Genomic DNA, 24,990 nt, shown 5'->3' on the forward strand with positions numbered 1-24,990 from the left:
ATTTAGCTGTCAAGCCCAAGCCAAACTGCTGTTTTAGCAGGTTCTATAGTTTTTGTATAATATTAATATTACCTGATTTACCCATTTTTTTATAACCTTTTTTAGCCTTTTTAATTTTGGCTTCTGACTCGAACGTCACGAAGGTCCAAAGAGTCCAAAACCGAGCGCTGCGCATGATTGCTAACGCCCCTTGGTACATAAGAAACAAAGCATTGGCAAGTAACCTCCACATTCCCTCTATCAGGCATTCGAGTCAGTATAACGAACGGCTTCATTGGCCAACACGTCGATCAGAAGAAGGCTCAAACAAAAACACCCCGCCGATCTCTGGACAAGAGGAAGACATATTTCTCGAGTCTTAAAGCAGTAACTAGTATTGTCACTTGTCATAAAAAAATTTGCTCCATTTCTGTTACGTGCCATGTTATTTTTGTTCATATTCATAACCAACGTTTTATAGCCATTAATTTTGTTGATCAACGTTAATAAAATTTTTAATGCCTGCCCCGTCCGCGATAATACAGAGTCTAGCTAAGGCCACGGCTCAACTCCTTCTGCCCTAAAAAGCTTAAGGAAGTGAGCCGTTAGCCATGGGTGGAGGTGCCTGGCGGAAGGCATAAAACGCAAGTGGGTGGTACCCCTGAAAAAGAAACCATTCTGGAGGGTTTAAAGAAAGAAACCAGGGCTGGGATGTCAGCCCAAACGTCGGTGGAAGGCGTGACCGCTACCACCGGCGGGCACGGGGGGGAGCAATCCCCTCTGCGTGTCGCCAGCGGTTACACCTCTGATGTGACGGGAGCAGGTCATGTCAGTTGCAACGCTACTGCCCAAAAAACTACGCAGGGGAAGTTGAGCCGCTCACATACCATAGTCGATACAGACTCGGACCTTGAGAGCGTGCCGCTTCCCCACTCACCGAAACCAGGCACCAGCTCCCAGAGCAGGGACGGGCCAAAGAGTTCAAGCGAGGGTATGAAGGCCAAGGCGCAGTACAAGGCTGCCCTCCGCATCCAGGATCGGCTCCAGAAAAAAGCCGCCCTATCCCCAGAGGAGGAAGCAAAGCTTACCTGGGCTGAGGAGAAAATCGCTGAGGGGAGGCTTCACTTCGCCAAACTCCCCCCATATGAGTTCGACTGGCGGATTCGCCAACAAGGTGGAGGAGACGCTTGCCAACAAAAGGCAACGCTCAACCGAAAGTGCCTCTATGGACGCACCGGGGAGCAAGCGGCCACGCGGGCCTAAAGAGGCAGGCCCTCCTCAAATGGCGAAAAAGCCCAAAAAAAACCGCAAAAGTCAGTGAGGTGACCAAACGACACCTGATCGTGGCCCTCATTGACAGAAGCGATGAAGCCGGCAAAATGACCGAGGCGCAGTGGAAGATGGTGCACGCGCGGCTCGTTGAGTCATTCTACGCACGGATGGAGGATGATCCTGAAGCTCCCATGCCCACCTTCGATGGCGCTTTATCCCAGATACGGGAAGATGGCGTGGGGCATGGGTAGCGTATACCTGCGCCTCAAAAAGCGCCACCCCGGGGATAAGGTTGCTCACACCCTGAAGGCAGATGTGGTGGAGAAGGACCTAGGTCTGGAAACCATCGTGGATGCCGACCGGGAAATGACGCTGGATGAGTCCGACGAAGGAGAGGACGGTGACCTGACCATAGTAGTCAACCCGTCGTATGGAGGTGAGGCCAGTACCCATGACACTCAGGGTGCTGCAGCTCAACCTCCATAAGACCAAGGTCGCGTCGGCGGAACTCCTCATAGCCATGGAGCAAGGATCCGCCGACATAGCTTTGGTCCAGGAGCCATGGATCGCCTCAGGCAATGCCATCGCCGGACTGAAGTCCGCAAATTACAATTTGCTCCATCCACCAACGGTAAGCAGGAATAGAACCGCCGTACTTGTACGGAAGGGTCTACACGCTAACCTTATGTCTCACTACAGCTCTGATGACCTGACCGTGGTGATGCTAGAGAGCGGGAAAAAGCGCCTTTTGGTAGCTTCCTGCTACATGGCACACGACAGAACGGCCCCACCAGAAGAACTCATGAGCTTGGTAGAAGCCAGCCCGAAGGACCAGCAACTGCTCGTGGGTGCAGACGCCAACGCGCACCACTGCGTATTGGGGAGCCCCGACATAAACGACAGAGGTGAGTCCCTCTTAGACTTTATACTCTCAACCAACCTGAGTATAGCAAACGTGGGGGAGGAACACACCTATGTAGGTCCCACCTCCTCAAACGTGCTAGATCTTACTCTGGTAAGGGGACAAGGTACTTTGGTATCAGAATGGAGAGTCCTTGAGAGACCATCCTTCTCAGATCATAAGTACATACGGTTCCAATACGCATTCGAACACTCTCCAAAACAATCAGTCTTCAGGAACCCCCGGAATACTAACTGGGGAAAGTTCAAGGAGACTATCGTGACACGGCTCGCGATCTCTCCGGGCAGAGTAGAATCCGCGGAAGACATAGAAAAGTCCCTAGAGACCCTCTCCAAAGAACTGCTGGATGCGTACCACGCATCATGCCCTATATCGGACACGAGAAAGAGGACCAGGCCACCCTGGTGGAATAAGGACCTTTCGCTCCGACGCAACAAACTTAAAGAATGCTAGACTCCGGAAGCTGCTATTGAAGCAGCCAACCATACAGAGTCAGCTCAAACGCGACGACGGACAGTGGACTGAGGGCAGCGAAGAGGCCCTAACAACACTAATGCACGCGCATTTCCCAGGATGCAGTGAGGTACCCGATGCAAATAAGCACCAGGACCTAGCAACTGGAGTAGAGCATCTCCCAAAAGGTTTAATATCCTCTGGTAGAATCCACTGGGCTATAGACTCCTTTGCGAGGATAAAAGCACCAGGACCAGATGGAATATTCCCAGCCATGCTGCATGTGACCAAGGAGGTGATCACCCCATGGCTCTACGCAATATATACAGCTTGTTTAAGCACGGGCTATATCCCTATCCAATGGAGGACCTCTGGGATTGTCTTCCTGCCCAAAGCAGGAAAGTGCAGCCACGTGAGCCCCAAGGATTACAGACCGATAAGCCTCACCTCATTCCTACTTAAAACGGTGGAAAAGCTGCTGGACCTATACATCAGGAACGATGTAGGGAGACAACTGTCGACCAACCAGCACGCCTACACGAAGGCTACATTCGTTGGTAGCCACCATTGAGAGAGCCCTAAACAATAAGGAATATGCACTTGGAGTGTTCGTGGACATATCCGGGGCATTCAACAACGTTAGCACGGACGCAATAATAGATCGCCTAGAAGCGACCAACTCGTCCCCCGATATCAACTTGTGGATAAAAAATCTTCTAAGTTGCCGGCGGGTACAATCAGATTGGGGCACCGCTTCCATGGTGAGAGGAGCGCACAGAGGCACGCCGCAAGGTGGGGTTTTGTCGCCCCTCCTATGGAATCTAGTTGTAGACGACCTAATCAAGAGATTCGAGAGGAAAGCGCCAAAGATAACAGCTTATGCGGGAGTCTGTCCATCGACCCTCAGCTCGATCATGGAAACAACACTCAGGGAGATATGTGAGTGGGCGGAGAAGGTAGGACTCAATATCAATGCGGATAAGACGGACTTTATTCTCTTCACCAAGAGATACAAGGATCCCCCCGAAAATTAACAATACCAGGCTGACCCCGAAAACACAAGTCAAATACCTCGGCATTGTACTTGACAGCAAGCTGACGTGGAGAGCCAATGTAGTGGAGAGGATAAGGAAGGCCACCATAGCGCTATATGCATCCAAGAAGATGCTTAGCAGCACATGGGGCCTCTCACCCGCTCTAATGCATTGGGTTTACATATCGGTGGTGCGTCCGACTCTGCTGTATGGAGTCTTAGTGTGGTGGCAAGCCACGGAGAAGAAAACATATAATAAGCTTATGGAGAGAACCCAGCGGCAGGCACTGCTCTGCATATCAGGGGCGCTGAGGTCAACCCCCACTAAAGCACTCGAAACCATAATCGGTATATATCCCCTAGATATCCAAGCGCAACTGACAGCAGGAAAGGCGGCACAACGTCTGGTTGCATCAGGAAACTGGTCGCTACAAGGTTTCGGGCACAGTTCAATTGGTCGACACATGAGCAGTACATCTGACTACATGATACCCAGAACGTGCCCGGATGTAAACACAACAGTATTCATGGGACCAAATGACTGGAAGTCAGGCCAGGACTCTGCTCAACACCTCAATATATACACCGACGGCTCCAAGATAGAAGGAGGAGTTGGAGCGGGCATATACTGTTCGGACCCTGAAATGAGGCTGTCGTATAAGCTACCAAGCTACTGCAGTATATTCCAGGCGGAAGTATTCGCCATCAGGAAAGCAGCAGAGCTTGCGCAGAGCATAAACCGTCCACATGAGGCGGTCAATTTGTTCGTAGACAGTCAAGCGGCGATAAGATCCATGCAATCATCAGCGGTCAGTTCCAAAAATGTACTGGCAAGCAGGGAGTCACTAGATAGCCTAAGCACGACTAAGTCAGTGAGGATCTACTGGGTTCCCAGCCACCAAGGCATAGACGGTAACGAAACCGCGGACGAACTTGCAAAGGAAGGCGTTGGACTGACGAGTGAAAGAGCAGAAAACGTCCCTATCTCCCTAAGAACGCTCCAAAGCGAGCTAGAGAGACGGGCTGACGCAAGCGCAAAAAGCAGGTGGAGGAGTAATTCCGCAACCTGCAGAATATCAAAAATCATGTGCAAAGAGCGCAACGAGAAACTCACCTACTGCTGCATCTTCCGCGGAAGGACTGCAGAATGTTAGTGGGTATTCTAACAGGTCACTGCTTGTCTGCTGCACATGCAGTCAAGCTGGGTATTACCGACAACGCCAAATGCCGGAAATGTGATGAATCCGAGGCAATCGAAACCTTGGAGCATCTCATTTGCAAATGTCCGGCCCTAACGAGGGCAAGAATGAGATACCTAGGCTCTCCAGTTCTGGCATCGCTAGAAGATGCCTCCAGGAGAATGCCAGGCGAACTCCTTGCCTTTGCGAAAAAAACCTTTATATTCAAGGATCTCGAAACCCGCATAAATAGTCTCTAGGTCCATCCAGGATTTTCCCCGGATAGCTATGGGCCATGTTGGCCTATGTGTGGCCCCTCGAGGGCCGTCCGGTATAACCTAACCTAAAGGGTGTTTTTGAAGTGAAATACTTTTCTCAGTTCCTTCTAGACCATCACGTTACTTTCGGCCTATAAGTTTAGATATTTGTAAAACTAATTTCGAGGCACACGATCCTTTTCGCGTTTTATGTTCGCTTTACAACGACCTGTACTTTTTGTTATATTATGAAATGTCATTAGACTTTAACAAAAATAATATCTTAAGACACCTATCCTTGCCTCGGACCACCAGATGTGAGTCGGAGCATATCATTAAAAAACACTCCTTATCCGGTCTGAGGTAAGGATATGGATTTAAAAAGGCAGATATTTGATATTCTTAATAAATTTTTAAATTTTGTATACTGACATATCGGGTATTACGGCATATCCTCAATGAGCCGAGATATAAAGAAAACTGCGAAAATAGACCCAAAGCTCTAATTCCCTCAAACCCAGTAAAAATAATTAGTAAAATTAGTAATTGCAAACAGCAAGGGGATTTAAACTTCAGGGTTTGCAAGTTAGCTTCCTTTCTTGTTTACTACTTTGTTTCTTGTTGAATTGCAAACAGCAAGGGTGTTCAAACATGAACACGGTTTTAGATAAGAAGCATCTGTTAGCGATAAAGTCCCAGCAGCAGAGCACGGCCTAGCACCATATCTATCTATTAATACAACCGCCACTTGAGCCTATGTAACAAGTAACCCGAAATATGACCTCCTGCGAGCGGTCTGGGTTTGTTTAAGATATGTTCTTTCGGGGTGACTGTTTGCACCCTTATCGTACTTAAAATATTTCTCACGATCGGGAACTGTCCGATGCGTGGGTCTAGAACTAAGATCTACAATGTACATTCTCATGTTAGCTATATAAGCTAGGGTTTGAATGGAATAAAATCAGTTTCTTACAAAAACTCAACACATGAAGACTTCTAATTTATTTGGAGCTCTTTCAAAGGGTATACAAACTTCGGCGTGCCCAAGTCAGTTTCCTTTCTTTTTTAGTACTTTGTTTCTTGTTGAATATTATATATTCGATATTGAAATTTTCATTGCAACATTGTGCATTTTTTTTTGAGCCCATAGACATTTGGATAATGTTTTTATTTTTTTATTTGTATTGGCGAGATTAAAATCGCTTTTTCGTCGATTCCTCATATTTAGCACACCTCATTATCATTCTGAGTGCCGCCTTCTCTAAAGAGTTCTGGTACTTGGCTGCTTATATTTTTGGTATATATATTCAGTATGCATAAAATAAATTTTTAATACAAAAACAATGCGAGCGGTAGAGCTGGAAAATAATCGATGTTTACCTGCATCGATGTTGTTCATCGATACATCGAATTATTTTAGGGTGTGTTTTTGAAAAAATGTATTTTACTCCATATCATATCATAATTAAATCGAATGTGTAAAAGCTCTTGATGAAAAATTACGCTTTATTTGAGATCCATATATTTCTGCTTGTATTTCTTCTCTTTCCTTCAAAACAAAAATAAAAACTAAATCACACTTCAATTAAAACTAAAATGGAAAACAATATCGAGTTCTACTCAAAAGAAAAAGTAAAATAACTTAACTTAAGGTATGCAATCATTTTTGTTTAAAAATAATAACATATGTTCAGAAAGAACACACAAACACGTATTAAATCTTTGCAGCAATGTACTGCATTTGTCTATCTATAAGTAAAGCCGCCACTTGGGCCTACGTATATGTCGGAGATAACCGTTATTTAATTCACCCGTAGTCGAGTCAGCGAATTCTATTCGCCTGCGCAGTCAAATCGTATCTGTCATCACGCCACTTTTCCTGTGGCCCTTTCACCTTTTCTTATTTTTCACTCAGACGTCAATCCTAGACAATCTCAAGCTGTCTCTCTCACTCTCTCCTATTGTTGCGACAGACGAACAGACCTCACTCAGTAACAGACAGTCTTCTGTCCTTGTCCTGTTACCAACTCAACTGTCATTGCGCCTGCGCGCCAGCGACACCTACAGGGCTACCAATACCTGAGCATGCCGAATAATTCTGTTGCCAAGGCAACAAGCATTCCAAATTTGCACTAAGCAACCAACTTTCCGACATATATTATATTTTATTATATTATTATCCTAGCGCAGCAAGTTTACACTTATAATTGTAGCGCTAGTCACATACGTAAATACAAGCAAACCGGAAATATGACCTCCTGCGAGCGGTCTGGGTTTGTTTAAGATACCATATGTGCTATCGGGGTGACTGTGTGCTCCCTTATCGCACTTAAAGTATTTCCCACGATCGGGAACTGTCCGATGCGTGAGTCTAGAACTAAGATCAATAATGTACATTCTCATGTTAGCTATTTAAGCTAGGATTTGAACGAATAAAATGTAGTTTGAAATATCAACTCAACAACGTCAGACGCTCGTTTCATTTACAGCCTCTCTCGAAAACATATTAACATTTTTTGGCTTAAGCGAGCTTCGCTTTTCGCTGACAACAAGGCCTGCCTTGCTAAAGATCCTCCCACTTTCAGTAGAGGTTGCCGGAACGCATAAGTATTTCAAAACGCATGTTTTGAAAGCGGTGTCATTTAATATCTGTTAAGGGGGGACATCTGAGTAACTTTTTTTAAAAATCGAACAATTTTTTTTTTTTTACTTACTTTTTTTATTAACAATTTTGTGATCAAAATATCAAAAAAATTCTACGTGTGTCGATAGCGTTTGAGATACAGAAACTAACAAAATTTGATTTTTTGTTCTAGATCAAAAATTAAGGACGTTAGGTTTTCGGCCATGGACCCCTTTCAAAAAAATAGGGCCTACGAAGAACGCCATTTTGTTTTCGATTTATTAAAAAAAACAATTATTTTGTAGTTCACATCTAACATTATCAAACCTACTTTAAAATTTTTCGATTGGCTTTTTCATTTGGCCAAAAAAAATTCTAGAAAATGGGCTTTTTTTTTGCCAGTTACTCAGATGTCCCCCCTTAAAAGAAGAAAACATCGAACATCGATGTTTTGAAATCTTGATGTTTCCCGATTTTTGAAAAACATCGATGTATCGATACATCGCCGATGTTTTTTCCAGCTCTAGCGAGCGGCAAGAGCAAAGGGCTGGGCATGACTGGTTAAGACAGACTGCATTTCAAGAAATGACAAAAAGACATGTTTTGGGAAAATCATGTGTGGTTTCGGATCAAATATTTCGAAACAAAAATATTCCGTATATTGATAATAATCTTAATATTGGTACAATAACATTATAAATTAAATTGACACATGTTTTTAGACTTTTCATTTTAGAGGTAGACCACTTAATTCACTACCATATCAGTAATAGGACGATTTGCTTCATATTTTAATAATTAGGAATATAATTTTTTGTTAGTTAACTAAACAAAGCGTTTGTCAAAAAAACGGCGTTTAAATTTTGGAGATATTTTTCTATTTTACCGGCAGTGCCGATTTAAAGATGTCATACATACAGACGCACATATGTAAATAGATAAAAATATGCAATGTATGTACATATAAATATGTAAATAAGGAACAAATGACTTCGCGGGGAGTTTTCATAAATTTTTTTATAGAATTTCCTGTTCTCCTGCAATTTCTTTAGGCAATTCTTTGGACTTCCGGCTATTCCGCGGGGGCTTTGCTTTGAAACTTCCATGGGATTCGGCAAGGATTTTTTTCTCGAAATCGTGAGAAACTCCTTGAAGAATTCACCAGGGACTCCAAATTCCCCGTTTTATACTCTTTTATTTTTTTTAATCTACTGAAATTCACAAAGCTTTCACCGTGGATTTCCCTGAACTTCATAATAAGTCCGCGAGGAATCTTCGGGGACTGGTACGAACATAGCATCCCAGCAGACAAAAACTTCGTAAAAAATATTAAAAACTGAAGTTTTGCGGACCGCAGCCGGACAAAACGTCCGATTTTAGGCTCAAGAATGATAACAAAGTAAATTACATGTCCTGGGGTTTGTGGCAGCAAAACCTCTCATTTTCGGAGCACGAACTAATAGCGCTTGCGGACGCTGTGGCGAGACCGGAAAAAGAACCGATAGCACCCCCTTTACGATACCCGAAAAAGTACCGTTAGTGGACCTGTGGCGATACTAAAAAAAAGTATTGTTTGCGGACCTTTGGCGATACCCGAAAAAGTACCGTTTGCGGTCTTTTGACGATGCGTTTCAGATACATTTTTAATATCTATTTCCAACTACATTTTTTAGAATTTCGGGTTTTTTAAATGTAAATAAAACATACATTTATTTATGTTTATCATTATTTATTATTTATCATTATTTAACTTAAAAAATAAACATTTAACTTAAGATTTGTAATACTTAAAACAAATAATACTACTACAAACCGTCCTGTGCATTCTGCTTTTGTGTCACTCTATCGAAATCATGCGCCCTCCAACGCAAATTTGTTCATGAAAGCGGCTGTAAAAATATAAATTATTATAAGTATATAAAAATTAAACAAGAAAGGAAGCTAACTTCGGCACGCCGAAGTTTGTATACCCTTGCAGATTGGTTTTCATATTTATATTATAAATTATAATGCCGAAAACAGACACTAAACGGAGTTTCATAACATTTTACCTATACTTATTATGTTTACAGTTTGACAGTTACAGTTTACATTCCCAGCTTTACATTTTCTCTACATCTACGGATCAGCTATATGATATAGTTCTCCGATTTTCATAATATCGTTACCAAAATTCTGAAATAATACTAAATACTCATGTCTCAAAGTAGATGAAAATACGTTGAAGAACAACGAAGTTATAATTTTTTCTATCGTTTTCCCTATCGTTCCTATGGCAGCTATAAGATATAGTCGTCCGATTTTCATTAAATTTATACCAAAATTTTGAAATAATACCAGAAGCTCATGTTTCAAATTAGATGCAAATACGTTGAAAAACAACGAAGTTATAATTTTTTCTTTTACTTTCCCTATCGTTCCTATGGCAGCTATAAGATATAGTAGTCCGATTTTCATTAAATTTTTACCAAAATTCTGAAATAATATATAATGGCCAAATTGTGCAAAAATGTTGAAAAACAGCCAAGTTATAATTTTTTTTCTAAAAATTTATCGAACATTTGTATGGCAGCTATATGATATAGTCGTCCGATCCGGCCCGTTCCGACATATATAGCAGTGAGAGTATATAGAAGACTATATGTAAAGTTTCATTCAGATAGCTTTAAAACTGAGGGACTAGTTTGCGTAGAAACGGACAGACGGACAGACGGACATGGCTAGATCGACTCGGCTGTTGATTCTGATCAAGAATATATATACTTTATAGGGTCGGAAACGTCTCCTTCACTGCGTTGCAAACTTCTGACTGAAATTATAATACCCTGCAAGGGTATAAAAACATACGAAAAATATACATACCTTTGACGGATGACGTCATAAGCATCTCTCGAATGCACATTTTGGACTCTGTCCCAAACCAGGACCATTGGCGCGCCACTTCGTCGGAAATTAAGTCTTGCCAGCATAAATAAATATAAATCTAGTAAATATTAGTTGATTAGTAAGAGATTGTACACATTAATCAATTAAAATTTAACACTTACCGTTGAAAACACGTGCTTCTTGTAAAAAACTGTTCACTCACGTCCACACAACTCGCCGGTCAAAAGGAAAAGAGTCGCGACGGTATAAAAGAGTTTAAAGATGATGCAATAATATTTGCCTCTCGCTCATTTGCAGCGAAATAACAAAAAACAGGCAAGCGACAAAAGATGGAAGGAGAAGAACCGTTCACCGAGTTCTAGAAATTTCGTTGACGACAAGATTTTTAACGCGTGCAGTGCGTTTTAGTGTCCGTTAGCGGGACATTTGCGGCATTTGCACGGGTCCCAGTGTTCGCCCGTTTCAGTATCTGTTTTCGTGCCAGGTTTCGACAATTAGGCAAACCTATTGCGGTAAGTCCGCTATTTGGCCGCCCACTGTACGTTTCAGTGTCCGTTAGCAATACGTTTTTGGCATATTCACGAGCAACGCCACACGGTTTGCATTTCATCCGTTTGCGCGTCCGTTTTTGAGCATTCCCCGAACCTAATGCGGAAACTCCGATTCTTTGTTCGTATTTAATATTTTTAGCGGACATTTCTCGGATCCATCCGCACTGAAACCGCTCTTTGTCTGCTGGGTATGTGTTATGTACATATGTATATGTCGGAAAGTTGCTAAGTGCAAATTTGGAATGCTTGTTGCCTTGGCAACAGAATTATTCGGCATGCTCAGGTATTGGTCGCCCTGTAGGTGTCGCTGGCGCGCAGGCGCAATGACAGTTGAGTCGGTAACAGGACAAGGACAGAAGACTGTCTGTTACTGAGTAAGGTCTGTGCGTTTGTCGCAACAATACAAGAGAGTGAGACAGACAGCTTGAGATTGTCTAGGATTGACGTCTTAGTGAAAAGTAAGAAAAGGTGAAAGGGCCACTGGATAAGTGGCGTGATGACAGATATGATTTGACTGCGCAGGCGAACAGAATTCGCTTGCTCGACTACGGTGGAATAAAATAACGCTTATCTCCGACATCAGAAGTGGGATTCACCATAGCCTCGCGGACATTCTGATTTAGCGTTTCACGGTCGATATTAAATGCAGTGATAAGTTTGTGGACACGCTAAAACAAGCGTTAACAGTGCAACCGGCGCACAGTAGCGCCTCTCGAACAAAAGCCGTTGCAAAAATTGAATAAGTCGTTGTCGCAAAAACGATTTTAACCATACTTATTCAACAGGAAATTTCCCATGGATTCAGAATCTGCTGTAAAATCAATTTTCGTATTTTTTTTTAGAAGATATGAGCATTCAAAGTTGAAATTTGTTTCCATTTTTGCATCATAAGAAAAAAAGGAAAAATTGGTTGACTTTCAGGTAATATTACACAAAAACTATATTACCTATCGCCATGATTTTTGCTTTAAATAATAGACACATTCATAACCTGTAACCCAATCCAAAAAAAAGGGGAATTGGGTTAGGGCTTGCACAGGTAAATCGCTACCTGCCAGGTGTCCATTTTTTCACTTTTTTCTGGCTAAAGTAGTCTATCAGGCCTGTTCTAGTTTCCATTCGGAAGTGAATTTGATAACATTTGCGGATTTCCCTTTAACATAAGCGAATTTCCCTTGGTGATTTAAGGAAATTTTTTTTAATTTCCCTTAAATTCCCAAACAAAATCAGCTGGTCGCTTTCAACAAAAGAGATTCCCTTGTCTAAGATTTGCTAAAAGGGGCTGATCAAATTTTGGCCCGCTGTAGTCTCCAACTCATAGATAGTAATGAAGCACTAATTTAAATAATAAAATCTAAGGAATAAGCACTAAGACAGGAAATAAACATTTTGAAATATTTGTAATTGCAATCAGCTGTTCTGGTGGCAAAATGCTGGAAAGTAGAGTTGCCGAGGGTTTAGAAAAAATGCCCTTCGCATAAAATTTAGTTCAGTTTGTGGATTGAATTGGCTGGTATTTTAAAGAATAACACTTTTTCATATACTTTACCTAATAGCAGATATTTTAATTGTAAAACAACATAAAAAGTAATTGTTCGAAATTAATCTTAAATATATGCCGTTTTTTTTGAAACGCTGACAACCCTTAAATGGTCCCTCTCAAATACGACACAGCGGCAGCGGATTTGCAATAATGCTGAAGGTTAGAATCGAACCGATTTTAAGGTGCACCCACAAAATAATTATTTATAAATCAAGTACTTTAGTATTAGCTAATTCAATTATGCAATAATGTTCCCAAAACCTCTAGGAATAGATTACAATTAACATTTGTAATATACATAATCGCATTGTATTTTAAAATAATTAATTTCTGATTTTGCGGATTTGAATCCGCCGGCCAAATGGCACACGGAAAGTTTCCGTGCGTTTCGTCTGCAAATTAACAGAGACTTAACAGAGGGAAATACGAATCCGTAAAAATTTTTCGGAAGTGAACACTAGAACAGGTCAGGGAAATCCGAATCCGAATAAATTTTACGGAAGTGGAAACTAGAACAGGCCTGTATATCTTTTTTGGATGGGCTGAGCCACTATACACACTATAACTACGACCTTTGTGGGTCTATTCTGGACCAAAATCAACTTACATCTGCTGCGTCGAGCTGCGTCCCCGGAAATGCAACAGCATAAACCAAAACTACTCAGGGTTAAATATACCAAAATACCGAATAAGCTTCATACTAACCAATAAATATACTAACTGTAGCGCGTGGCGGTTACACTTTGAAATAAAAAAAATTTTTTTTTTCTGTTTTCAAATTATTTTTATCTGAGCAAATACATAAAAATAAAGATAAAAAATTAAATAAAAAATATTTTAAAAAAATTGCCTTCATTGAACAAAATATATTTTTTCACTTTGACACCCTATAAAAGGCGAGTAAGTGGGCGTGGCACATTTTCCAGTACATATGTAAATTACAACAATTACCTGTCAAATGGCGTTTAAATTATGTAGTTATCTTGTTTTGTTCAAAAGTTATGATTTTTGCAAAGTAAAATGAGAAAAGACGCTACTGTGCGGCGCGCGACGTTGACACCATGTGGCCTCCGTTTGACCCAGGCGCATCGGCAGCCGACGCAGCTGCGTGGTGCAAGACTCCAGAGCCGTTATAAGCTAGCGTATACACTGGTCGCGGGTTGAACCGGACGGTTGCAAGTGAAACGTCATTCTTGTCATCATTGTCGGCCAGAAAAGTTAAGAAAAATAGAAGAAACAACAGCACAGAACTATGGCTGAAGTACAGAGAGCTGGAGTGTGCACTAGATAAGTATTAGCCAGCAACAACAACTACAAAGAGAAGCGAGTTGATTTGTGTGCGATGATTCAACCTAGGGGCATACAGTGACAGTATCGGGTGAGCTGAATGCGGTTAAGAGCAATGTTCAAAGTTTGCAAAAATACAGACTTCTAAATTCAGCCTGAGGATTCTATTTCATGTAATTACGAGTAGAAGCTGGTTATGATTTAAGCAAGCGCTTTGCGCTCTGAGGGGCCGAAGTAGTTAATGAAATACGAAATGTAAACTGGAATATGTGATTAACAATTACAGCGAGCTAATTAATAGTTGTATGTTGCCTGGAAGAAATGTTGAACTATTTTGTGAATGACTTCATATATCGAATTCCAAAATTAGCATGTTAATATACTGGTGCATTAGAAATTCGTCTAGTAGACATGGAATAGTGCAGAGGTGTCTTTACAGACATGGTGTGGACGTAAAGTTATTGACTAAAGATATGTAAGATTCCAATGTTGTTGGCCCATTTGTATTTACATTGGCGAGCTGTGTGCTACAAAGGGATGTGCCTATTGAGAACAAAATTCGAACATGGTTTCGGGAAGTAACCTTTGCCGCTTATGTCAGACTCTGTGAAGGAAAATGTTTCTCAATCTTAACTCGGGTACTAATTTGTAAGGAACTTGTTGAAAAAAATATTTCGTGCTATCCTGGAGGGCATTACGAGTTCCTTGCCGTGCCGTTTGGTCCGAAGACTGCATCTTCTACCTTCATCATGCTCTTGTTAAGGCATTTGGAGTTTAGAATGATTGTTTGCGATAGTTTACATAGATGACGTGTCAATCATGGCAAACTCGGAAGAATTGGCTTTCCGAAGACTGAAGGTCTGTACCAGGGTTGTCGTTTAACGTTGCCAAATGTGGGTTTCTCGAAGCTACTACTCAGTATTTGGGCTATGAGGTGCGCGGTGGAGAAATCAGACCCATTTCCTAGAAAATACTTACGATAAAAATCTGTCCTTTCAATTGGTGCAATTATTTACCGTCGTAAAACCATTTATTGAATTGGTGTCTTATTTTCAAAAACCTGTGCCTCGATTTTCTTAGATCATGAAACAGATTCTTCAACTTCAAGTATATTCAAGTGGAATGAAGATTTTCAGAAACTAGAACGAACGTTTTTAATATTATTACAAGTGAGCCTAAGATCATTAGTTGTTGACTCGCAACATCCTATAAAATTATATACAGATGTAAGCTCTTGTGGATATGGTGCAATGCTGGTACACTTGATCAATGACGATCCTTATGTTGGTGGTAAAACTAGGTAGTAGAACTATATTTCTTGTGGGTTAAAAAAAATACTCAGCATGATTTATCAATAGTATTGGATTTTCAAAATGACTAAGTTTAATGATTGTTGAAAGTTGTATTATGTGTAAAGCTCTAAAGTAGTCATCTGGCTGTATGCCAGGACCGCAGAGGTGATGGCAAGATGCACTTGGCGGGGTGAAACTTGCGGCGAACTGCACAGTTAGTAGTGCAACCAATGCAAGACATGCTACGGTGCAAAAGGAAGGGCACTAATATAGATTAGGCAAGATCAATTTAAAATGGAAATAATTGTTAAGAATGGTTAAGAAAGAGATAATGAAATAAAGATGGAAAATGAAAATGAAGCAATGTTTGCTTAGTAACATGGATGCAGAAGGACATGGATTAATTTGGTTGATATGAATGGCCGCAGAAGGACTTGCGCCAGAATTTGTATGGTAATTGGTTTCAGAAGGACTTGCGCCAAAAAGTAAATTAAGTTTATTACTCGAGAGTGAATTTAAAATTATTGATGAAGCAATTACAAAAAATTAAAGGAATTACACAAAAGTGTAAACGTGTTAAAGGAATTACACGAAAATGAAGAAGTGTTAAGCAATGCAAGTGTTGAGGTAAATGCAGATCAATGCGAGAGATCGCCGACTGAGGCACTCGTAGGTGGAATCATTTATAAGGCTATGAGGGTCCTGAGGGAGAGACCATGACGCGAAAAGTGCGTGTGAGCGTTGCCGGGTGTGCAGTAAGAGCCTGAGCGTACCAATTGATAAAGAGATGTTGAGTAACAGTTGTGGTACGAGAAGAGAAAGAAGATATAGATTGACGTGGCAAGCAGAAAAAAAGTTTATTTGACATGTTAATATTTCACGACTTTCTGTAGAGGTGGGTGCCCAAGTTATGTGGTTCGCCATTTCCTGCAGTAAGGCTGAATTTTGGTAATGATCGGTGAATTGTTATTTGACCAGCTTTTGAACTCAACTACGAGCTATTTATGATGGCCGGTTTGTCTGGATATAATTTGTGGGCTAAATTGACTCATTTATCGACTGTCCAGTTTATCTTGTGGATGACTTTTTGCTAGTTGTTGTCATGACTTTTGTAAACAAATGAAGAATAAGATCGCTAAACGAAAGGAAAATTTTAATAATTTTAATAGTTTGAATTTAAGTTTGTGGTAATCCGAATCTCATGGCAAAATTTGTTTAAAAATAAGAAATAAGAAGAATAAGAGAAAACTTTAAAGTAATATTGTTCGATTCTTATTAAAGAAGAAATGATTTAAGAAAATTATATGTTAAGTTGAGACCAAAGAGAGAAACAAGAGAGAATAATAAATGAAAATTACTGTTATGTTTACAGCTATTAGAAGAGACGTCACGCGAGGACGCGTAAATTGTCAGGATGGCCGTGTCGGAAAGTTGCTAAGTGCAAATTTGGAATGCTTGTTGCCTTGGCAACCGAATTATTCGGCATGCTCAGGTATTGGTAGCCCTGTAGGTGTCGCTGGCGCGCAGGCGCAATGACAGTTGAGTCGGTAACAGGACAAGGACAGAAGACTGTCTGTTACTGAGTGAGGTCTATTCGTCTGTCGCAACAATACGAGAGAGTGAGAGAGACAGCTTGAGATTGTCTAGGATTGACCATGATACAATCATACAATCATACTATGATTGTATCATGGGATTGACGTCTTAGTGAAAAGTAAGAAAAGGTGAAAGGGCCACAGGAAAATTGGCGTGATGACAGATATGATTTGACTGCGCAGGCGAACAGAATTCGCTGGCTCGACTACAGTGGAATAAAATAACGCTTATCTCCGACATATACACATGTATGTAAGCACATACATACATATGTACATTTTATGAAAAAACGAAATTCAAAGTACCCTGCAGTACCACATTTCATCAATAGGCCTTTTCATCAACGCGCCGACTGCGACGCCGGCAGAATCGACGCTCGGCCGACTGCTACTTGAACCCGAACTCCCTTCGGAGACCCGAACTCCCTTCGAGTCCGATTTGTCTGTGCATGCAAAAAAAAACAAAAACAATTTTCATTTGCTTCGTTTTTCGAAGTCCGAAACAAAGTAGAAGACGCAATTAAAGATTCTTGAAGGTTCGACTCCATATTTTCGGACCAACGGTTTTCGGTTTCGTCTTGCTTCTTCTTATTCCCTTTGCATTAGAAGTTGAAGTGCTCTGCAATGCAGAAGTGTCCTGTGTTTCATTAATTAATAAATAAATTATTAAATAAATTCGTTCCGGGCCTTATTGGAATTGTTAAAAATACCAAAAGTCACACTGTTTAAAATACCAAAAAGAAGGTGACACTTATCTCAGAACGTTTTTGGTTTCCTGTCGTATGCTCATGCGTACCCGAATTAATTGTTTGAAGACAACGAGAGCGTGCGGTTGTGAACGGTTGTGAAATAAAGAAGTTTAATTAACTAAATCGACAATTAAAGTGTTTTTACTATTTGGCAAATCTGGCTGGCGGCTTCTTAGAGTTTGTATAAACTCTGTTTTATATAAATCTCGTAGGAATATATAAAAAGGTGAGTAAAGTGATTGTTTTTAATTAAATAAAAGCCTATGTGTATTATTTTATTTATTATATATTATATTATTTTTTTCTTTTCGGACTGCAGTAATGGCCAACATATTGAAACAAGGATCTTTTGGGTAAATTCTATTTAATTGTATTATTATGTATTCCCTTGATTAATTATTATTTTTTTGTAGATGCAATTGCCCAACTGAGCCTCCAGAGAAGTTAGTGCGCAAAAAATTTGGTCTACGTCAATAAAAAGCGGAAAACCGAGGAGCAAACAGACCTTGAGGCCTTTCGATATATGAATTTAATGTTAATTGTTTATATTTGTGTTTTAATTTTAGTATACAATAAATAATAACAATAAAATTTTATGAATTTTTCTATTATATTTGAATTAAATTGTTAAAAAGCGGAATATTTGATGAAATGTTGATGAAATACTGATGAAATGTTGATGAAATGTTGATGAAATACTGATGAAATGTTGATGAAATACTGATGAAATACTGATGAAATGTTGATGAAATACTGATGAAATGTTGATGAAATACTGATGAAATGTTGATGAAAAATCGATGAATCATCAGTATTTCATCAACATTTCGTCAGTATTTCATCAACATTTCATCAGTATTTCATCAACATTTCATCAGTATTTCATCAACATTTCATCAGTATTTCATCAGTATTTCATCAACATTTCATCAGTATTTCATCAACATTTCATCAGTATTTCATCAGTATTTCATCAACATTTCATCAACATTTCATCAGTAGTTCATCAGCCTTTCATCAGAATTTCATCAATAATTCATCGATGAAATGATCCTTAAATGTTGATGAATTGCTGTTAAATTCATCAGTAATTTGTATGGCAATTCATCGATGAATCATCAACAAAACGCTTCGGCTATTGATGAAACGTTGATGAAATGTTGATGAATGGTACTGCAGGGTACACATGTACATACACTCGCTCTCATATCTCTGCGTACAGGACAATACAAAATCATAACATTGACTTTAATGTCAAATAATGTAAAATATTTTGCACTGCGAATCAAAAATTGGTTCAATCTATTAGTCACTCAATTGACGTCGCCTCTTTATTTTTGCAGAATTATGAGCCTAGCGGTTTTCTTATAATGACCATTTTACCCAAACTCCTTTAAAAATAGCAGTCTCAAAAGTTTGCGTACAGCAAAGAAGTTCGTCATTTATTCACAGATTAGTAACTTGTCGGGTAGCCCTTAGCCTTCAAAACTTCTTTCAGACATTTAGGCATCGATTCCACTAGTTTTCTTGTATCCTCTGCTGTTATTTTCTGCCATTCCTTTAAGGTTACAGCCTTTAGCATAGGTTTGGATGTAATGATGCGCTTCCGTATACGACGCTCCAAAAGATCCCGCAAATGTTTGATTGGATTCAAGTCTGGTGATTGTGGAGGAGTTTGCAACTGTTTTTTTGTATTATACAGAAGCCAAAGCTTGACATTGTGGGCAGTGTATTTCGGGCCATAATCTTGTTGAAAAATAAAGTCCCCTTCCAGACCTAACCGTCTATCACTTTCAACCAAATTTGCCTTCAGTATGTCAATATAGGCCCTATGGTCCATAATTGAGTCTATAAAGGAAAGATTTTCCACGCCGTTGGCCGCCATACATCCCCATATCATAACTTTGCCTCCTCCATTTTTTACGGTAGGCATTAAAGTTTGCTTTTCCAAGGCAGTACCACTCTTCCGCCACACATATTTTTTCCCCTTAATGCCGAAAATGCAGAACTTGCTTTTGTCCGAAAAAATGACTTTATGCCAAACTCGGATGGCTTCGTTATGTGGTCATTTGCAAAATCCAATCGCTTTTTCTTATTAGTTTCGGTAATAAAAGGTTTCCTTCTGGCCACGCGGCTTTTGTATCCACCTTTTTTTATTGCCCGTCGTATGATATTATCTGATACGGTTTTGGAAAACCATTCCTTACCTTCCAGTTTAAGCTTGTGCGCTGTTAATTTTGGATTGTTCTGGACTAGTTGGAGAATTTTTGAATTTTCTCTTTTCATTAACTTGCTTGGACGGCCAGATCTGGGCGCTGATAAGATAGATCCCGACTTTGCGTAATTGGTAATAACTCTTTGAACAGATGAGTGCGATCTGCCAATGGATTTTCCAATCTTCCTGTAGTTTTTGCCTTTAAGATGCAGTTTAAGTATGATTTTTCTTTCGTAAGCGCATATCTGCTTTCCCTTAGACACCATAGTCACAAATGCATATATTACCCATTAAAAATTGATTAATCAAAGAATCAAAGCGAACTTTAAACAAAAATAGAATTTCATTGGACATTAAATTACGATCTTCTTTGCTGTACGCACACTTTTGAGACTGCTATTTTTAAGGGGGGGGTAAGGTATTTAATTTTTTTTTTCGTAAATTTTTTTTTATTTTTTATTTTAAAAGTTCAATATCTTAAGAATATTGTGTCCAAGTTTTACATCAATCATAGTAAAATTGACGAAGTTATGCGGAGCTGAACGAAGGTCGGTTGGTGTTCAATGCATGAGAATCACAAAGTTTAAAGCGCTCTCCTGAAAAATGCCATTTTGAAAATCGGTGTACACGATAACTAAAAATATACTGAACCAATCGGTTTGAAATTTGGAACATAACTTCTTTAGATAATTCTACAGGTATTCTCGTCGAGCTTTTTTTAATTTTTAATTTTCTTATATTTTTTATTTAACAAATTAACTTAATTTTTTAGTCAAAAATCGGGGTTTTGACTTCAAATTTTGATAAAAAATAGGGAAAAAATTTTAAAAATAAAAACGCTTCGAGAATACCTCGGGACACTTATCCTTTAACGAATGAGGTATAATTTTTGTAGATCGGATGATTCTGTGGACAGTTAGGATGTACACCGCAAACCAACTTTTTTTGGAGGCGTCTCGGGAGATTCCCTATAACTCCTCTACCTCTAAATATTTTTCAATACAAAATTTATCACAAACTGTTCAAATGTTGTGTTATTATATGGTATTTAATTCGTTAAGCTAGCTTTAGCCGTTTCGCCACAACATTTTTTTGAAAAGTGGGCATTTTTGCACCGAATTAACCTTACCCCCCCCTTAAAGGGGTTTGGGTAAAGTGGTCATTAGAAGAAAACCGCTAGGCTCAAAATTCTGCAAAAATAAAGAGGCGACGTCAATTGAGTGACTAATAGATTGAACCAATTTTTGATTCGCAGTGCAAAATATTTGCAGAGTTATTTGACATTAAAGTCAATGTTATGATTTTTTATTGTCCTGTACGCAGAGATATGAGAGCAAGTGTATATATATAATTTATCAACATACATATGTATGTATGTATATTGACCCAAAAATTAGTTTTCTGCCGTACACATATATACATACATATGTATGCATACATAAATTGTGTTAAAAACTTGACTTTTGTTTACACAAACGTACATACATATGTATTAAGAATTTAAGACGCGCCGGTTAATAATGAAATTGTGAAACAAGTGTATCAATGCACAGTAATACATATACAAGTATGTATATATGTATGTACATATGTAAGTACATTGTAGTTTCTCCTATATCTGTGCAAGGAAATATATATGTACATATGTACAAACGTTAATAGAAATGTAGCTAAACACATTTTTTGAACATACCCATAATTAACCGAAGGCTTTAAAAAAATAAACAATGACAGAATTTTTTAAAGATGCCTCCACCGCTTATTTTTATTCTTATCAGCTGATTACGTTCACAATTGAACTAGTTCTAAGATTGTTTTAGTCCAAATTTGTTTTTATTTTTTTTTTGTTTGCTTAGATCAGGAGTGCATAAAACTTATGGCAGAGCTCACTAATACACATAAATGAAAACACAAATACTTTTTTTTACTTCAAATTTCTGCACTGAAAAAAATGAAAGAAAATGATATGTTGTGAAATGCCTTTGAAAATTAAACTTCCTTTTATTTACTAATACGTTAAAGCAAACAATGCATTGGGGCTCACCAAAGCAATTTTCACAAATATCATATCTGCAATATCAAACATCTTGCCTGCAACGCAAAATAAAACTGATTTTTCGCGATGTAAATTTTTCGACGATCCAACAACAATTTACATTTGGACAAGCGAATAACTGCGAAGCCTTTGAAAGTGTTGTTGCCGAGATCAACAAAGACGCGGAGAATGAAGAGAATTCGCAAAATTGTCAGTGTAATCTGCTTTGCTTTTTTTTTTTTTTTTTTATGAAGTGAGTCGTGCATGTATAGGGCGATTGCTTTGCCTATGCCTAGGAGCAAATACAAAAACAATGGGAGCGGCTAGAGTAATGGGCTGGGCATGACTGGTTTAGATCTTCGAGATCAGCTGGAGTTATAGTGCAACCTGTGGGAATCTGTGGAAAAATGCCGCCTGAGGGGGGCCGGCTAGCCAGTCTTGCCTTATCAGTACAAAGGAGGCCGTAACATTTCTTTATAGGGTCTTCCCACACACCGTCAAAGCGCATCTGGCATCCGTTGAACAAACGGTCCATAAGGTTTTGCCGTTCCGAATTTTCTCAATTGGACCTGCATCAAAGCGCATCTAAATGTAACGACCGTTTGTTTGGCGATAGTTAGGCGATAGTTTTTCGGTGCAACTCTGAAAATTTGACCAACATTACGAAAGTGTATACACACTTGGCGAGAAACAAATGAGATTTGGAATTTAAAATGTGGCGCCAAAGCTACAAGCATACCCAAAATAGTTGTTGGCGTTTTTTCTGTATATTCTTGCCCCAATATGTCCCCAATTGTTACTATTTAATATAAACCGCCTGCCTATACCTTATTTTGAAGATTTTGGATGCCTATACCACCTATAGACACTCTTCTGGGAATTTGCTCTTTGTTAGGGAAAATTCATTAGAAAAACTAAAATTCCTTGTCATTTAATTCATTTAAATTTAGTGCGGATAAATTCTGACGCAATCTGTGCCTTTTCCTGTTGTACAATAGCCAAAATAGTTGGTAAATGCTCCATTTCAAATTTGCAACTGCCAATTCGACAGTCTTTGTTTACATTTTCATGAGCCACAGCTGATCAATCAGCTGTTCGGATGCCAGATGCGCTTTGACGGTGTGTGGAAACACGAGTTTCGCAAAATGCTTTCGAAAAATCCCAAACGTTCCTCTATTTACGTTACTGCTATTACGGTCTTCCCACACAGCGCATCTGTGAGGAACGGTTGGGATTTTTCGCAGATGCGAAACTCGTATTCCCACAGAGCTGCGTCAAAGTGCATCTGGCATCCGAACAGCTGATCGATCAGCTGTGGCTCATGACAACGTAAACAAAGGCTGTCGAATTGGCAGTTGCAAATTTGAAATGGAGCATTTACCGTCCGTTGAACAAACGGTCCATAAGGTTTTGCCGTTCCGAATTTTCTTAATTGGACCTGCATCAAAGCGCAACAAAATGTAACGACCGTTTGTTTGGCGATAGTTAGGCGATAGTTTTTCGGTGCAACTCTGAAAATTTGACCATCACTACGAAAGTGTATACACATTTGGCGAGAAACAAATGAGATATGTAATTTGAAATGTGGCGCCAAAGCTACAAGCATGCCCAACATGTTTATTCGATACAATCGATGTTTCATTAAAATCGGCTAACATCGATGTTTACTTGTCAAACATCGATTATTTTCAACTGTCACTTAAAAACCGAGCAATAAGGCAGATTTGGCATTCAAGATCAAACAATTTTTTTGAATATCGATTTTTAATCGATGTAAGCAAACATCGATGTTTTTCCAGCACTAACTTTTACTCCTTTGCTATTGAGTGATTTCAATATGTCTGCCATGTTAATCAGCAATACATCTAAGAAAGTAGCCAATATGTACATTTTAAAGAACAGTGCGGTTTCTGACAGCTTTTCTCCGTTTTTCCTGAGGTGAATATTTAGTAGCTATTCCAATGTGTTATAGGGTCTTCCCACACAACGTTAAAGCACATTCAACATCCGTTGAACAAACGGTCCATAAGGTTTTGCCGTTCCGAATTTTCCCAAATGGACCGCCGCACAGTAGCGCCTCTCGAACAATTAGCGTTGCAATAATCGAAAAAGTCATGTTCGCAAAAACGATTTTAACCATACTTATTCGACAGAAAATTTTCCAAGGGTTCAGAATCTGCAATAAAATCTATTTTAAGATTTTTTTTTGTAGAAGATATGACCATTCGAAGTTGAACTTTCTTTCGTTTTTTGCATCATACCAAAAAAAATGGGTAAATTGGTCGAATTTCAGGTAATATTACACAAAAACCATAAAACCAATGGTCATGGTTTTTACTTTAAGTGATAGATACATTCATTTATTTATTTATTTATTTATTTATTTATTTATTTATTTATTTATTTATTTATTAAGAATAGCAAATATCTGCCATTTTGAATCCATATCCTTACCTCAGACCGGATAAGGAGTGTTTTTTAATGATATGCTCCGACTCACATCAGGTGGTCAGAGGCAAGGATAGGTGTCTTAAAATATTATTTTTGTTAAAGTCTAATGACATTTCAAAATATAAAAGAGAGTACATGTCGTTGTAAAGCCTCGAAATTAGTTTTGCAAATATCCAAAGCTATAGGCCGAAAGTAACGTGATGGCCTAGAAGGAACTGAAAAGCGTATTTGCTTAAGAAGATTACTGGAAAAAATATATCCATTTATTAATTTATGCAGGAACATCACGCCATGGCAGGTACGACGATCCTTAAGAGAGGGCAGGTCCAGAAGGCGTAGTCTGTCGGCATACGCAGGAAGGTGGCGATGAGGGTCCCAGTCTAAGCCCCGAAGAGCAAACAAAAGGAATTGTTTCTGTACCGATTCGATAAGGTCCTGATACTTTGAATATTGGGGGGACCATACGCACGAACAATATTCGAGTATGGGCCGAACCAGGGATATATATAAGAGTTTTGTAGTATAGGGATCATCGAATTCCTTAGACCATCGATTTACGAAAGCAAAAACACCCTTTGCTTTACCGACAATTATACCGATGTGATCGGTGAAGCTCAAGTTGTGGGTAAATAGAATACCAAGATCCGTTACAGAGTGAATACGTTCAAG

General features: G+C 39.4%; 1 protein-coding gene and 1 long non-coding RNA gene across 6 annotated transcripts in view; one reads left to right on the plus strand and one right to left on the minus strand.

Moving 5' to 3' along the window:
- The window catches only part of LOC138928989 (rabankyrin-5), a 280,025-nt gene that overhangs the window by 118,207 nt on the left and 136,828 nt on the right, over nt 1-24,990 (minus strand). For 2 of the 5 annotated variants that reach the window (XM_070287394.1, XM_070287393.1), the window contains exon 1: nt 21,529-21,729. The exons of the other annotated variants lie outside the window; for them this stretch is intronic. Coding sequence is in view for 1 of the 2 variants with exons in the window: in XM_070287393.1 (XP_070143494.1) it covers nt 21,529-21,532 (4 nt within the window). In the remaining variant the exon portion in view is untranslated. Of the gene's footprint in view, nt 1-21,528; nt 21,730-24,990 lie in introns of those variants that run through there. 5 annotated transcript variants of the gene reach the window in all.
- On the plus strand, nt 17,596-18,271 carry LOC138928947 (uncharacterized). Its single transcript, XR_011445359.1, has 3 exons — nt 17,596-17,846; nt 17,940-17,973; nt 18,034-18,271. It is a non-coding gene; the product is annotated as an uncharacterized lncRNA (long non-coding RNA).

This window comes from Drosophila kikkawai, chromosome 3R (genome assembly GCF_030179895.1).
Source record: "Drosophila kikkawai strain 14028-0561.14 chromosome 3R, DkikHiC1v2, whole genome shotgun sequence".
NCBI lineage: Eukaryota > Metazoa > Arthropoda > Insecta > Diptera > Drosophilidae > Drosophila > Drosophila kikkawai.